The 17,500-nt window shown below is 40.4% G+C and overlaps 1 protein-coding gene across 8 annotated transcripts in view; it reads left to right on the top strand.

Annotated features, from left to right (window-relative positions):
* pald1a (phosphatase domain containing paladin 1a) overlaps positions 1 to 691 on the top strand; it is a 185,359-nt gene extending 184,668 nt beyond the window's left edge. For all 8 annotated transcript variants that reach the window (XM_087274725.2, XM_087274727.1, XM_087274729.1 and 5 more), the window contains 1 exon segment: positions 284 to 691. In XM_087274725.2, the coding sequence (XP_087130851.1) occupies positions 284 to 433 (150 nt within the window). In that variant the 3' untranslated portion in view covers positions 434 to 691.
* The last annotated feature ends 16,809 nt before the right edge of the window (positions 692 to 17,500 follow it).

Here is a 17,500-nt window from a genome sequence, read left to right as displayed (position 1 = left end):
TATTTTAATGAGAAAATGTTACATACTGTGCTTTTTACTAACTTTTTGACTTGTTTCTAGTCCAAATATCAAATATTTTTTAACTGTTTCAATACTTTGAAAAGTATAAAAAATATTCAAAGATAAAAAGTCATAATTAAAGGACAAACAAGCATAATAATCTTAATGCAGTTCTTTGAAATATGATTATATTTAGTAAAAAAGTAAGAACAAAGCAAAAAAAAGGCATTTTTATTTTTTACAGTGGAGTGATGAATCAAGTGTGTGTGTGTGTGTTGTTTAGGTTGCGGCTCCGGCTGGAGTGTATGAGCTCTTGAATCAGCTGGGCTTCTCCGAGTTTGAGGACCTGAGAGACTCAACTCTGTGTCGTCTCCGTCGCCGCTGGCTACAGCAGAACCGCCATGGCCTGCCGTTCCGAGGAGAACTGATCTGAGAGCAGTTTTCAGACTGGAACACACTGTGAGGGAAACTCATGAATATTCATCAGCTGTCCTCCTCTACTATTGGCTGTGGAGATTTCCCGCCATTAACATGTTTTTAATTGAACAGGACTGTTTTAGCGAGAGTTGGCGTGTAGAGATCATCCACTCGGCTCTTTTTTTAACGTTTGAAGGCTGCGGTAACTCTGATGTTTGTTTTATAAATGAGCATTTTTCATGATGGCGGTCTCCATTAAAAAGCTTTTCTAACAGGAATGTGTATGAGCTGATTTTTTTGGTTGTTTTCAGAAAATGTATACGCAGGAGACAGCCACTAATGAAGAGAAAATAAAACACATGGCTGGTATTCATTCGAAAGAGATGGCTCACTTGAAAACGGAAGTTCTGTCATCAGCTACTCATTTAAAATAAAACAACACAATACTTCTGGGGCCTCATGTACGAAGACTTGCGTGGAAATCTTACTAAAACATTGCGTACGCACAAAGCTGTAAATGTGCGTGCGCAGAAAAAATTTAGATGTATGAAACACTGCGTACGCCGAATCTCACGCATATTCTCTTTGTACATCCAAATGAACGTGAAACTGAGCGCAACATGCACGAGCACAAAACCCCTCCCTGACTCCTCCCCTGCATGAATATGCTAATGACTCTACTTTGGCAAAACCCAACGAAAAAGCAACGGCAAAAGCAAGCAAGAGGAGAAACTTTGAACAGAATGTGAATTGGAGGTGCTGCTTTCAGAGGTAGACCGGAGAAAAACTGTGTTATTTGGAAGTTTGTCCTCCGGAATTAACAACAAAAGAAAAAAATAGAGTGGGAGAGTTTAGCTGATGCGGTCAACACAGTTAAATCTGAACATCGCACTGAGTGCATTAAAAAAAGAAATAGTGAGATGTATAAGTGCTAAATGTTGCTGTACCCTTAACAGTCTGGGTGGCGCAGCTCGTAAGATGCATGTCAACATGTTTTGACATGTTCGAGCATGAACTGGGTTCGAATCCAGCGTCTGATGAACTCTTTCTTCTTTTTTTCCTCGCTACATATCAGATTTTTCCAACTATTTATCACAAGAAAGACAAGTAGGAATCATTATTAAGTTTGTGCATCATGTTTTATTTGCACATTTATTGAATGGAAATGTTTCTGATTCACGTATGCAAATTCATCTTCAGATAGTGTCTTTATAGCAATGTGCGTGCAGTAGATCGCTCAGATTACATTGGGAAAACAGGCGACCGCTGCAAATTGTGCTTTAATGTTTAGCTGGTCAAATGTATGGTGTGGAAACCTTATATACCTGCTAGATGAACCCGTCTCATACAGCTGCCATTGCAAGGCTCAGACACTTGTAGAGAGGAATTTAACACAACTGCCTCTAGGAGTCGCCAATGGAAATAAAACAGACACACACAATAAATGTGCGTACGCCAGCCATGAAGCTGCCGTGGAGCTGCGCACATTCCCACGTTCAGTTCATCGTTAGTAACTCCAAACGTGAGCGATTCTGAGCGTGAAACCTGGCGTACGCAGCGTTGATACATGAGGCCCCAGGTGTTTTACGGCATTCATTCATTCATTTTCGTTTCAGCTTAGTCCCTTTATTAATCAGGGGTCGCCACAGCGGAATGAACCGCCAACTTATCCAGCATATTTTTTTTTATGCAGCGGATGCCCTTCCAGCTGCAACCAAGTACTACGAAATATCCAAACACACTCATTTAGGGTTTTTTCAGGACAACTTAATTGTTTTATGTTCAATCTACTTAATTTCAAAACTACCGAGTTAACTTAAATCCTTCATGTTGTCCCAACACAAATCGGTTGTGTGTAAGCCAGCATTTTGCATAAAAATATTATACTTTGAAAAAGTGTTTGAGCCATTAACTTCCATAGTATCTTTTTTTTTCTTACTATGATTGTCAATGGTTACTGGTTTTTTTTTTAGAGTGTACTCACACTATGCATGGTTGTCTCCGTCTCCTCCTCGGTCTGCACTCACTCTGTATTTTACCATCTGAGCCAGAGCACACTTCCGTCATCAATGATGCAGTTTAACAGAAGAGAAACTCTCAGTCTGTACAGTGGCGATTGCTTTATGGTTTTGTATTGTTTTAAGTGGTGTGATATGCAGTGACACAATCAAATCTCCAGCCGAACAGATCCAGCACTCTTGATGCTCATAAATGATCATGAACGTCCAGGTGCTGCAGGTATTAGGAGGTTTGCTGAAGGTGTAGTGAGGGGTTTGCTCCTTTAACAAACTGACCGTTCATGTTCATTGAAATGTACAGTTGAAAGCAGAAGTTTACATACTCTAAAAAAAGGAGCATAACCATTTTTTGATAAATGTCTGATGGTAAATCAGACTAAATGTTTACTATTTTAGGTCTGTTAGGATTACCTAAAGGATTTACATTTGCTTAATGCCAGAATAATGACAGATTTATTTATTTTTTTGATAATTGTTTATTAATTTCTAGACAGTCAATAGTTTACATGCATTTCCTTGGGATGTTTTTAGCTTTGCTTTTAAACTGTATAACTTTGGTCAAATATTTTGGGTCTCCTTCCTCAAGCTAGTTTGCAGGAATTTTGACTCATTCCTCCTGACTGAATTGGTGTAAACGAGTCAGATTTGTAGGCTTGCTCTCACCATCTTTTCTATAGGATTGAGATCAGGGCTTTGTGATGGCCACTGCAAAACATTCACTCTGTTCTCCTTTAAGCACATTTTCACTAATTTGGCAGTATGCTTAGGGTCATGGTCTGTTTGGAAGAGCCATTTGTGGCCAAGTTGTAATGTCCTGGCTGATGTCTTGAGATGTTGCTTCAGTATTTCTCCATAATGTTCTTTCTTCATGATGCCATCTCTGCTGTGAAGTGGACCAGTCCCTCCTGCAGCAAAACAGCCCCACAACATGATGCTGCCGCCCCCATACTGCACAGTTGGGATGGTGTTCTAGGCTTGTGCGCTTTCCTCTTTGTCCTCCAAATGTAACACTGGTCTTTATGGCCAAACAGTTCAATCTTAGCTCCATCAGAGCACAGCACATGTCTCCAAACATGAGTCTTTTCCCAGTGTGATTTAGCTAATTGTAATCTGGCTTTGTTGTTGATTCTGGCTTGTTGATTCTCCATGTTGTCACACAAGGAAGCAGTGTGTTTGAGCTTTTCCTTCAATACTATTCTACAGTTGTGCCTCATATTAACTCAAATGTTGTCAATTAGCCAATCAGAAACCTCCAAAACCTCGACATCATCATCAGAGCTTTTCCAGAGGCAGAATAATCTTATTGTGTGTAAACTTGACTTTCAAGAAGAGTTATAACAATTTCTCAAACAATATCTCTCTCATTATTCTGCTGTTAATCACAACAGAAACACATGAGATCATCATAACTTACCTAAAACTGAAGTTTAGTCACATTAACTTCTGACTTTTATTTGTTAAGGGTTATGTGCCTTTTTATTGACCTTATTCTAAAATGCGGAAGTGCGCCTGTTTTCGCGATTGTCTTAGAACTTCCGATTCAGTCGCCTATAGGAGAAATGACTAGGAATAATAAACGGCTGAAAACGGTCAAACTACTTGCTCTACAAACAAATGTTTGCATGACTATACAGACCAAGTAGAGTAATATAATAAGAAAATATCAAACTGCAACATCAAGCAGCGTAATGAGCAGTTTTTAACGTCAAAAAATGAATGGAAGTGAATGAGACCGGAAGTCTCAAGCCAAAAAGATTCAAATGGCAGCGCCTACTCGTCTGTGGAGAATAAGGTGAATACAGTTTATGTACATTTCTGCTTTCAGCTGTAAGAATGATTAATACATCTATATGAAACAATCCCTTAAAAGTCACATCTCATCTTCAGGCTCAGGCACTTCAAGTGTAGCGCGCCAAAGCTCGACTGAACTGCACTGTGGCACACCTCTTCCAATCAGGTCAGGGTTAGCCAACTGAACCACACCTGGGTCCGATTCAGAGCACTCACACTTGTCAAACGAACTGGGAAGTGGGGGTCTAACACGTCTGGGCACAGTTCCAATAGCCTAGTGTGAGTGCACCCTTACATTCTTCAAAGTTTCTTTTTTCATAACACAGGGCGGCACGGTGTCTCAGTGGTTAGCACTGTGGCCTCACAGCTAGAAAGTTTCTGGTTTAGGTCTCGGCTGGGTCAGTTTCCATGTGGAGTTTGCATGTTCTCTCTGTGTTGGTGTGGGTTTCCTCTGGGTGCTCCGGTTTCCCCCACAGTCCAAACACATGCGCTATAGGGGAATTGATGAGCTAAACTGGCCGTAGTGTGTGTGTGTGTGTGTGTGTGTGAATGATTGTGTATGAGTGTTTCCCAGTACTGGGTTGCAACTGGAAGGGCATCCGCTGTGTAAAATATGCTGGAATAGATGGCGGTTCATTCCACTGTGACGACCCCTGATATATAAGGGACTAAGCCAAAGGAAAATGAATGTTTATAACACTTGAGGGTGATTAAATAGTGAAAATTCTCATTGTTGGGTGAACTATCCCTTTAGGGACAAGAATCATTTGAGAACATGGTAAAAAGAAATTTTATTAAAAGTAATAATCCTGTTTTAAAATATAAATTGACTTTTTTTTTTTTACTTATGTGATGCATATTTTACAGTTTATAAAGAATGTTGGTAAATGAATATAGTTCTTAATAAATGTAGGTTATAAATATGTTAAACTGTGATGCTAAATGATTAAAGGACATTATTTTACCATTTTATTTTCATAAAAGTTATTTTAAATCTTACTGCTGATTAAATCTTGTTTTGTAGACTGGATTTGATGTGCACGTTTCTGTCATCCCAAATTTATATTTGACAATTGCAAGTTTGTTTGTTGGTGTGTTCATCATTTCTGCTCATATGGGTGAAATATTGGGTTAATATCTTCATTAATTCTGCTCGTATGTTTATATTACATTCAGCTTGACAAGATACTGCACTCGTTCCTGCTCGCTGTATTGCATTTATTTGACTCGGTTTGATTTTTGAGCAGTTTTTTCTCTGGGTTAGACGTGGTTGGTGTGTTTCCATCCCCCAGTATCAGCAGTATATGATCACAGACACACACACACACACACACACACAGGAACTGAACACATCTAGATGCAAGTGCAAATCTTTATTCTGACATTCAAAGTTTGATCTTAAAAACTGTGTCAAATGAACATATTCATATAATAATGAGTGCAAATATTGATATGACATGAGTAAAGTACAGTTAGCAGAAGGGTGTGTTTTGTATTAGTATGCGTATGGTATGTTTCCACAAAGGTCTTTACAAATGAGCAGCTATAAGACATTGGGTTTGGTGTGTGTGTGTGTGTGTGTGTGTGTGTGTGTGTGTGTGTGTGTGTGTGTGTGTGTGTGTGTGTGTGTGTGAATATATATTTTTTTTAATATGCAAACTTTGTTTCCATAAGGATCTTTACACACAAGCAGATATAAAAGAAAGTGTGCGTGTGTGTGTGTGTGTGTGTGTGTGTGTGTGTGTGTGTGTGTGTGTATTACCATGCATACTCTGTTTCCATAAGGGTCTTTACACACTGGCAGATATAAGAGATTAATTTTGTTATGTGTGTGTGTGTGTGTGTTATAGGGTCTAGACGAGGCCTGCGGTGCATTATGGGTAGAATTAGACTCTCATTAGAGGAGCTTCAGAGGCTTGTGGTTTTTAATTGTCTGGAAAGTGGAAGAGACTCGCGCTCCTGTGTTGTTTTTTTCTGTGATGTCATCATGTGGTGGAGCTGAAGGCTAAACACCCACACACACACACACACACACACACACGCATGCAGTCAACATGCTGGATCACTGCATTGGTTCATGCATCCTCATCAAGACTTGATGAGGAATAAATAATGACCTGACAGGAGCGGCACCCGGTGTGCTCTTCTGCTGCTGTAGCCCATCCGCCTCAAGGTTGGACGTGTTGTGTGTTCAGAGATGCTCTTCTGCAGAGCTCGGTTGTAACGAGTGCTTATTTGAGTTACTGTTGCCTTTCTATCAGCTGGAACCAGTCTGGCCATTCTCCTCTGACCTCTGGCCTCATCAACAAGGCATTTGCGCCCACAGAACTGCCGCTCACTGGATATTTCCTCTTTGTCAGACGATTCTCTGTAAACCCTAGAGATGGTTGTGTGTGAAAATCCCAGTAGATCAGCAGGTTCTGAAATACTCAGAGCAGCCCGTCTGGCAGCAACAACCATGCCACGTTTAAAGTCTCTTAAATCTCCTTTCTTCCCCATTCTGATGCTCACTCTGAACTGCAGCAGATCCTCTTGACCACGTCTACATGCTGATTGGCTGATTAGACATTAACGAGCTGTTGGACAGGTGTACCTAATAAAGTGGCCGGTGAACATACATTATTTTTTTGTATACATATTTCAAAGTTTTCCAAGTTTTTTTTTCATCAGTCAATAAGCTCCATCTATCAATCAAGACATATTAACAAATGTTATTTTTTCACAACTTCGTAAATAAGCTTATGTAATTAATGTCATTCATATTCATCCTCTTTCCGGGGCCGGGTCGCGAGGGCAGCAGTCTTAGGAGAGAACCCCAGACTTCCCTCTCCCCAGACACTTCCTCCAGATCCTCTGGGGGGATCCGGAGGCGTTCCCTGGCCACCCGAGTGACATAGATCCTCCAGCATGTCCTGGGTCTTCCCCGAGGCCTCCTCCCGGTGGGACATGCCTGGAACACCTCCCTAGGTAGGCGTCCAGGAGGCATCAGAAACAGATGCCCGAGCCACCTCAGCTGACTTCTCTTGATGTGGAAGAGCTGCCGCTGTACTCCCAGTTCCTCCCGGGTGTCAGAGCTCCTCACCCTATCTATAAGAGTGCGCCCTGCCACCCTGTGAAGTAAACTAATTTCGGCCGCTTGTATCCGAGATCTTGTCCTTTCAGTCATGACCCAAAGCTCATGACCATGGGTGAGAGTAGGAATGTAGATTGACCGGTGAGTCCTTTCGTCTCAGCTCCTTCTTCACCACAATGGACCGATACATCAACCGCATTACTGCTGCCGCTGCACCTGTCAGTCTCACTCTCACTCCTGAACAAAACCCCAAGATACTTGAACTCCTCCACCTGGGGTAAGGACTTTCCTCCTACCTGGAGATGGCAAACAACCTTTTTCCAGTGGAGCACCATGGACTCGGACTTGGAGGTGCTGATTCTCATCCCAGCCGCATCACACTCGACAGCAAACTGCCCCAGTGCATGCTGAAGGTCCATGTCTGATGAAGCACTGCAGTGGCACTGTGCATTCTGCAAATGCTATAAATGCTTATAAACAACTTTTTTATTCATCATTGCAGCCGCAGAGTGACTAGAAAAGACTTGTAATAGAAATAAATGCAGCATGAGTTCTTGATCTCCTCTGTTCACCAATCTCAATTCTCTCTTTTTTCCTGTTTTTCTTTTCTGAGATGTGCAGTTATCCCTCTTTTTCCTGCTGAATGTGTGTGTGTGTGTGTGTGTGTGTGTGTGTGTGTGTGTGTGTGTGTGTGTGTGTGTGTGTGTGTGTGTGTGTGTGTGTGTGTGTGTGTGTGTGTGTGTTTTGGAGTGTGTGAGTGTGTGTGTCTGCAGAGGGAAACGGTTCTCTTTGAAAGGCTGATACTCCAGATCTGTGTGCAGGTACGGAAGCTTTTATCACATCCAGAGACTCTTACATTAATGAAAACCAAGCCAGAGCTGCAGATTAAAGCGGCCCGGAGCCAGAAACGGCAGGAGAAAACCCTCTTTCACTTCAAACACTGCAGGAAAGAAGATTACTGACACTTTATCTCACTGCACTGACTTTATATTCCTACAGTTTCAGAAATGTGAACATGTGAAGAAACTGGCTGCTGCTCACTCAGTGTGCTGACTATCTTGTTTTTGCATGAAGGAATTTTTAGACCTTTTTAAGACTTTTTTTTTTCGCACTTACAATTTTGTGTTTATGTTTCATAATTATGACTTTATGCTGTAAATCAGTGATCACCAAACTTGTTCCTGGAGGGCCGATATCCTGCAGATTTTAGCTCCAACCCTAATCAAACACACCTGAACAAGCTGATCAAGGTCTTACTAGGTATACTTGAAACATCCAGGCAGGTGTGTTGAGTTGGAGCTAAACCCTGCCGGGACACCGGCCCTCCAGGACCGAGATTGGTGACCCCTGCTGTAAATGAATAAGTGGAGATTTACACTCACCGGCCACTTTATTAGGTACACCTGTTTTACTGCTCATTAACGCAAATTTCTAATCAGCCAATCACATGGCAGCAGCTCAATGCATTTAGGCATGTAGACATGATCAAGAGGATCTGCTGCAGTTTAAGTGAGCATCAGAATGGGGAAGTTGGGGATTTAAGTGGGGATTTAGGTGACTTTCAACGTGGCATGGTTGTTGCTGCCAGACGGGCTGCTCTGAGTATTTCAGGAACTGCTGATCTACTGGGATTTTCACACACAATCATCTCTAGGGTTTACAGAGAATCGTCTGACAAAGAGGAAATATCCAGTGAGCGGCAGTTCTGTGGGCGCAAATGCCTTGTTGATGAGGCCAGAGGTCAGAGGAGAATGGCCAGACTGGTTCCAGCTGATAGAAAGGCAACAGTAACTCAAATAAGCACTCGCTACAACCGAGCTCTGCAGAAGAGCATCTCTGAACACACAACACGGCCAACCTTAAGGCGGATGGGCTACAGCAGCAGAAGAGCACACCGGGTGCCGCTCCTGTCAGCTAAGAACAGGAAACTGAGGCTACAATTCACACAGGCTCACCAAAACTGGACAATAGAAGATTGGAGAAACGTTGCTGCTCTGATGAGTCTCCATTTCTGCTGACACATTCGGATGCTCTGGTCAGAATTTGGCCTCAACAACATGAAAGCATGGATCATCCTGCCTTGTATCAGCGGTTCAGGCTGGTGGTGGTGGTGTAATGGTGTGGGGGAGATTTTCTTTGGGTCCATTAGTACCAATTGAGCATCAACGCCACAGCCTACCTGAGTATTGCTGCTGACCATGTCCATCCCTTTATGAGCACAGTGTCTCCATCTTCTGATGGCTACTTCCAGCAGGATAACGCAGCATGTCATAAAGCTCAATCATCTCAGACTGGTGTCTTGAACATGACGATGAGTTCACTGTACTCAAATGGCCTCCACAGTCACCAGAGCTCAATCCAATAGAGCAGCTTTGGGATGTGGTGGAACGGGAGATTGGCATCATGGATGTGCAGCCGACAAATCTGCAGCAACTGTGTGATGCTCTCATGACAATATGGAGCAAAATCTCTGAGGAATATTTCCAGCAGCTTGTTGAATCTCTGCCATGAAGGATTAAAGCAGTTCTGAAGGCGAAAGGGGTCCAACCCAGTACTAGTAAGGTGTACCTAATAAAGTGGCCAGTGAGTGTGTACATATACAGCTACTGTTGAAATTAGAACTATTCACCCTCCTGTGAAATTTAGAGATTTTCCAACACATTTCTAATCATAAGAGTTTTAATAACTGATTTATTTTCTTCTCTCCATGATGACAGCACATAATATTAGACTAGATATTCTTCAAGACACTAGTGTTCAGCTTAAAGTGACATGTAAAGGCTTCACTAGGGTAATTAGGGTAAAGTTAGGGTAATTAGGCAAGTCATTGTGTAACAGTGGTTTGTTCTGGAGACAATCCAACACTAATATTGCTGAAGGGGCCAATAATATTGAGCTTAAAATGGCTTATGAACAATTATGAACTGCTTTTATTGTAGCCGAAATAAAACAAATCAGACTTTCTCCATTAGAAATAATATTAGAGGAAATAATGTGAAAAACAGTATTTGGAATAGACTAAATATTGCACAGGAGGGTGAATAATTCTGACATTGCTGTATATCTATAATGTTGTGTTGTGCTGCTGATCTCCAGATTCTGGTTGTCTTCTTCTCTGTAATGTCTTCCAGGAGTTTGTGAATGTACTTGTGCTGCTCTCCAAAGCTCTGCTGTATCAGCTCCATCTGCAGATAAGCGTGGAGGATCTGGCGCCCCCAGCTTTGAAAAGTCTTCCAGATCCTCTGAGATCCCTGAAACCCGAGCCGGAGCTGAAGAATCCGCCAAACAAAGAGCAGCATTGAGGGCTGAGACACAGACCCGGAGACGCAGAATAAACTTCAGCAGCGATAATTAAAGCTCACATTATCAACGTTCATCCACATCAGCAGCACTGCCGGAAATACTGCACAAACACTTCACTCTGGACATCCCCTAACACTTATTAGAGCTATATAAAACAACTCTCCTAAATGATCAGTGTGTAACTACAACGTTTAATTACTTTTCTTTTTTAAAGAGTCTACTCAAAGGTAACTTAATTATAACGTAACTACAATCCCAAATCAGAAACAGTTGAGACAGTATGGAAAACACAAATAAAAAAAGAAAGTAGTGATTTCTACATTTACTTTGACTTGTATATTGCAAACAATACACAACACACATTATTTACCGTGGGTTTTCTGTTTAATAAACATGTATAGCAATTTTGCTTCTTGCAACACATTTAAAAAAAAGTTGTATCGGTAAAGCATTTGTAATGTTGCCGTTCCTGTTCACAACACTTAAAACAGGGGTTCCCAACCTTTTTTTTTGCCTGAGACCCCCTTTCCCCCCGTATTTCCCTGCTGAAAAAGACTGCATATGCTGGTAAGGGATGTTTTAATGCTGGTATGCTGATCTCAATGCTGGTCTTGCTGGTCTCACGGCTGGTCTTGCTGGTTTCAGTTCTGGTCTCAATGCTGGTTTTGCTGGTCTTAGTGCTGCTCCTGACCAATATTGAGACCAGCAAAAGCAGTATTGAGACCAGCAAAACTAGCATTGAAACCAGCAAAACCATCATTAAAACCAGCAAAACTAGCATTGAAACCAGCAAAACCAGCATTGAAACCAGCAATACTAGCATTGAAACCAGCAAAACAAACATTGAAACCAGCAAAACTATCATTGAAACCAGCTAAACCAACATTGAAACCAGCAATACTAGCATTGAAACCAGCAAAACCAAATTTGAAACCAGCAAAACCAGCTTTGAAACCAGCAAAGCCAACAATGAGACCAGCAAAACCAACATTGAGACCAGCAAAACCAACTTTGAAACCAGCAAAACCAACAATGAGACCAGCAAAACCAGCATTGAAACCAGCAAAACCAGCATTGAGACCAGCAAAACAAACACTGAAACCTGCAAAACCAACTTTGAAATCAGCAAAACCAACTTTGAAATCAGCAAAACCAACTTTGAAATCAGCAAAACCAACTTTGAGACCACCAAAACCAACATTGAGACCAGCAAAACCGTCCTTGAGACCAGTAAAACCAACTTTGAAACCAGCAAAACCAACACTGAAACCAGCAAACCAACTTTGAAACCTGCAAAACCAACATTGAGACCAGCAAAACCAACTTTTAAACCAGCAAAACCAGCATTGAAACCAGCAAAACCAGCATTGAAACCAGCAAAACCAACATTGAAACCAGCAAAGCCAACTTTGAAACCAGCAAAACCAGCATTGAAACCAGCAAAACCAACTTTTAAACCAGCAAAACCAGCATTGAAACCAGCAAAACCAACTTTGAAACCAGCAAAACCAGCATTGAAACCAGCAAAACCAACATTGAAACCAGCAAAACCAACATTGAAACCAGCAACACCAACATTGAAACCAGCAAAACCAGCATTGAAACCAGCAAAACCAGCATTGAAACCAGCAATACTAGCATTGAAACCAGCAAAACCAACATTGAGACCAGCAAAACCAGCATTAAAACCAGCATTGAGACCAGCAAAACCAGCATTGAGACCAGCAAGGTCGTAGGTTGCTAGACGACCATTAACTGTTTTCTCAGAGGATGGCAAGCTGAAAAAACATTGCTGTCGCTCTGATACAAGTTCTGTTTCTGGAGAAAAGTACACAGCACTGCAGTGTTTGTGTGTTCTGTGTTTGTCTGGGAAATCTAATCTTACCGAAATGTGAATATTCCACACAAGCTGAAGCTGATCAGTCAATTCTTGTCACTTGACTTGCGGTGCGCTCGCAGCCCGGGGTCAGTGTTGCCAGATTGGGTGGTTTTGAATATATTTTTGAGGGTAAAAAATGACATAGGCGGGTAGTGCCCACCAGCCGCGGTCTTCACTTATAAACCTGTTATGATCCTCCAAAGAGGTGCCATAACCCGTTCTCCACATACAAACGCTTACAAGTTTCTCAGCAGGTTATTATAGACCTTTTTTCTTGGCGGCTGCATGGAGGGCACCATAGCGACCAGCGTCTTCCTGTATAATGGTTAGAGCTTCCGTTTATAATATGTCATTTGCACTCCAAAAATAGGTTTCAATAGCGTTTTATTGGTTTATGGAGTGTTTTTGTGACACAAGTTTGAAAGGTGTGTGTTAAAGCCGTTATAATCTGACAGATGTAGTTCAAGCGCGAGAGACTCGTTCTCGTGTCTGCCGTCAGAAATACAGTTTGTCTGGTTTCCCCGGCCTGTCAGTTAGCTCAGTGGCTCTTCAACACACACACACACACACACACACACACACACACACACATAATTGACACTGACAGAGTTGACGGTAACATAGTTGACAATAACAGAGTTGACGGAATTGACAGTGACATAGTTGACGGTAACAGTTGACGGTAACAGAGTTGATGATAACAAAGTTGCCAATAACAGAATCGACAATAATAGATTTGACAGTGATTGTTATTGTCAATTCTGGCACCGTCAACTGAGTTGACGGTAACAGAATTGACAGTGACTTCGTTGACATTAACATAGTTGACCTTGGCAGAATTGACTGACATAGTTGACGATAACAGAATTGACAATAACAGAGTTGATGGTAACAGAGTTGACAGTGACATAGTTAACGTTAACAGTTGGCGGTAACAGAGTTGACAATAACGGATTTGACTGACAGATTTGAGAGTGACATAGTAGACGGTAACATAGTTGACGATAACAGACTTTACGGTAACATAATTGACAGTGAATTAGTTGACAAAAACATAGTTGACGATGGCAAAATTGACTGACATTGTGGACGGTAACAGAGTTGACGATAACAGAGTTAAGGGTAACAGAATTGACAGTGACAGAGTTGACGTTAACAACGTTGACGGTTACAGAGTTGACAATAACAAAGTTGCCGATAACAGAGTTGACAATAATAGAATTGACAGAGACATAGTTGACGGTCACATAGTTGACGGTCACATAGTTGACGGTAATATAGGTGACGGTAACAGTTGACGGTAACAGTGTACAGTAATACAGGTGACGATAATATAGTTGATGGAAGAGTCTTAAGTTCATATTTTCAAGATAAAACGTCACATACACACACACACAAAGTCAAGTAAATGATATCAAATTCCATTTTAGTTTGAATAATCTTTTACGAGGCTTTTGAAATCAGTATGCATTTTCATTCATTCATTCATTCATTCATTCATTCATTCTCTTGTCGGCTTAGTCCCTTTATTAATCCGGGGTCGCCACAACAGAATGAACCACCAACTTATCCAGCAAGTTTTTACGCAGCGGATGCCTTTCCAGCCGCAACCCATCTCTGGGAAACATCCACACACACATTCACACACTACCGACAATTTAGCCTACCCAATTCACCCCAATTTGGACTGTGGGGGAAACCGGAGCACCCGGAGGAAACCCGGCAGGGAGAACATGCAAACTCCACACAGAAACGCCAACTGAGTCGAGGTTCGAACCAGCGACCTTCTTACTGTGAGGCGACAGCACTACAGATTATTTTATGGAAGGGAAAGTGAACAGCATGAGATGAGAACGGTCAGTAAATGACGACAGAACATTTGTTTTGGGGAAACTGCTCCTTTAATGAATGACTAACATAAAACCAGCTGGGTCGAGGCTTTCTGGGCTGTTTATGCTGGACAAAACAATGGTTCTGCTGAGTTGTGTGACTCAGTTGAGCTGCAGGAAGATGATTCTGGATTCCAGAGTCTTTACAAGAGTGAGTCAGGGCTGAAGCAGACCTCCAGCAGCACCGAGACATCCACAAAGCAGCAACTGGGAAAATGCTTTCATACCAACATAGGGGAAATATGGACTAACCCAATCTTTTGGCTAAAAAATGCATGTCAATTAAATTTATTGAAAAAAATAACTCAATGCTGGGTTATATATGGACTCACTTAAATTTGGGCTAAAATGCATGTCAATTAAGTTTAATTGAAAGAAACTCAATGCTGGGTTAAATATGGACTAACCCAAACTTTGGACTAAAAAGTGCATCTCAATTAAATGTAATTGAAAAAAAAAACTAAATGTTGAGTTAAAAAGTGCCAATTAAATTTCATTGAAAAAACAACTCAATACTGGGTTAAAACGTGCCATTTAAATGTATTGAAAAGAATTTACCCAAGGTTGGGTCAAATATGGACAAACCCACCCTTGGGCTAAAAAGTATAGTTTAAATGTAATTGGTAAAACAATGCAGTGTTGAGTTAAATATGGACAAACCCAACCGTTGGGTAAAAAATGCCATTAAAATTGAATTGAAGAAAAAAGAACATTGGGTTAAATGTGGAATTACCCAGCAGTTGGGTTAAAAAAGTTTAATTTAAATTTAATTGCAAACCAACTCAACACTGGGTCAAATATGGACAAGCACAGCTGTTGGGTTAAAAAATATTGAAATAAAAAATGAATCTAACATTGGGTCAGACATGGTCAAGCACATATGTTGGGTTTAAAAGTATCATTTACATTTCATTTTAAATATAATCCCATCATTCAGTTTGTCTATATTTGACCCAACTTTTGGATAATACAACCCAGCATTTTTATAGAGTGAGCTGATTCCTGTTCACCATTGATGATGGTGACTTGCACACTTCTGGATTGAACTGATCTTTAAAGGTTATGTTTTGGTGTTTTAATAACCATAAGCAGCTCTGATAATATATCAGATTGTGATTGTATGTATATATATATATATATATATATATATATATATATATATATATATATATATATATATATATATATATATATATATATATATATATATATAAACAAATAATATTAACCCTTTAATGCACTACATGGGTCTACAGTGACCCGTCTAAGTTGATTTTTTCTATATCTATTTTATAGCTTGTGCATCAAAGGGTTAAGAATGCACATCGGCATCACTGGAGCATCAGCAAGGTTAGCCAGTAGGGGGAGCTGCACTTCAAAACCTGTTAAATTAGTTTAGAACTACAAGAGGCTTATGTACATATACTTTAACCAAATATATTATATATATATATATTTTTATTATAAGCCTGTTAACAGTACTTTATGTACAATATTCTTTGCTCCCTTGCAAAGACAGACAATCAACAACAGCAAAAGATAAATCTATTGCATATAATATAATATAATATAATATAATATAATATAATATAATATAATATAGGGGTGGCGCAGTGGGTAGCACGATAGCCTCACAGCAGGAAGGTTGCTAGTTTAAGTCCCGGCTGGGTCAGCTGGTGTTTCTGTGTGGAGTTTGCATGTTCTCCCCGTGTTGGCGTGGGTTTCCTCCGGGTGCTTTGGTTTACCCCACAGCCCAAACACATGCGCTATAGGGGACTTATAACTTAGCCGTAGTGTATGAGTGTGAATGAGAGTGTATGGGTGTTTCCCAGTGATAGGTTGCAGCTGGAAGGGCATCCACTGCGTAAAACATGCTGGATAAGTTGGTGGTTCATTCCGCTGTGGCGACCCCTGATGAATGAATAAGGGACTAAACCAAAAAGAAAATGAATAATATAATGTAATGTAAATACGACACATGTATTTCCCCAGACAGTTTAGCTCACTGTGAATGGATCATTTGAATCAGTGAATCATTTACTGCAGACTCGCTCTGAATGAGTCATTTAAATAAATCAATGAGTCGTTCACTGAGTTGTGGATATCAGTCCAATTCAATAATAATTTGTTCAATTGTGAACTGATTAAATTGCTCAAATTCAGCTTTTTCACTAATTAAACACCGAAACAACCTGTTATTAATCTTAATTCACGAAATGTAGTAGAGTAAACGGCACAAGATATTGTTTTGGAACGTAATAAAGTAAAAGTTTCCCAATTTAAATATACTCTGACAATATGTACTTAAGTCTCTAGTTACTGTCCAGCACTGAAAATAAAGACAGAACCTAGTTTGTGCGTGAACTATCCCTTTAAATGCCTTGTTCAAAAGTTTTCACTGTTTCAGAGATTTACTCTGAATCAATCATTTGAGTTAGAGAATCATTTACTGAAGCTCAACCCTGAAACGATCATTTGAATCAGTGAATCTTTTACTCAAAATTCACCATGAATGGATCATTTGAATCAGTGATACTCTGTTTCCCCGGGCTCTGCGCTGGTTGGAAAAATTCCAAAGTGAACCAAAACAAACCATTACAATTGGCTTAAGATCGGTTGGCAAAATTCGAGACATTGCAACCTGCAGAACCTGGGAAAAAAGGATCATTTGAATCAGTGAATCATTTACTGGAGACTCGATCTGAATGGATTATTTGAAGCAGTGAGTGGTTCACTGACAAGAAGTAAAAGTTTCCCAAATATGTTAATCAATGAATCCTTTACTGAAGACCTCTGCGCGAATCATCTGAATCAGTGAATCATTTACGGAAGATCTGTAAGCAAATCATTGGAATCAATTAATTATTTACTGAAGACCTCTGAGTGAATCATGTGAATCAATGAATCATTTATGTAAGCTCTGTAAGCAAATCATTGGAATCAGTGAATTATTTACTGAAGACCTCTGAGCGAATCATTTGAATCATTTACTAAAGATCTCTGAGCAAATCATCTGAATTAATGAATCATTTACTGAAGACCTGTGAGCGGATCATCTGAATCAATAAATCATTTACGGAAGATCTCAGGGCAAATTATTTGAATCAATGAATCATTTACTGAAAACCTC

The sequence above is a fragment of the Danio rerio genome, chromosome 12, assembly GCF_052040795.2.
Source record: "Danio rerio strain M-AB ecotype USA chromosome 12, GRCz13ab, whole genome shotgun sequence".
Lineage (NCBI taxonomy): Eukaryota > Metazoa > Chordata > Actinopteri > Cypriniformes > Danionidae > Danio > Danio rerio.
The sequence above is the reverse complement of the archived record's forward strand: the minus strand, read 5'-3'. Positions and strand labels throughout refer to the sequence as shown.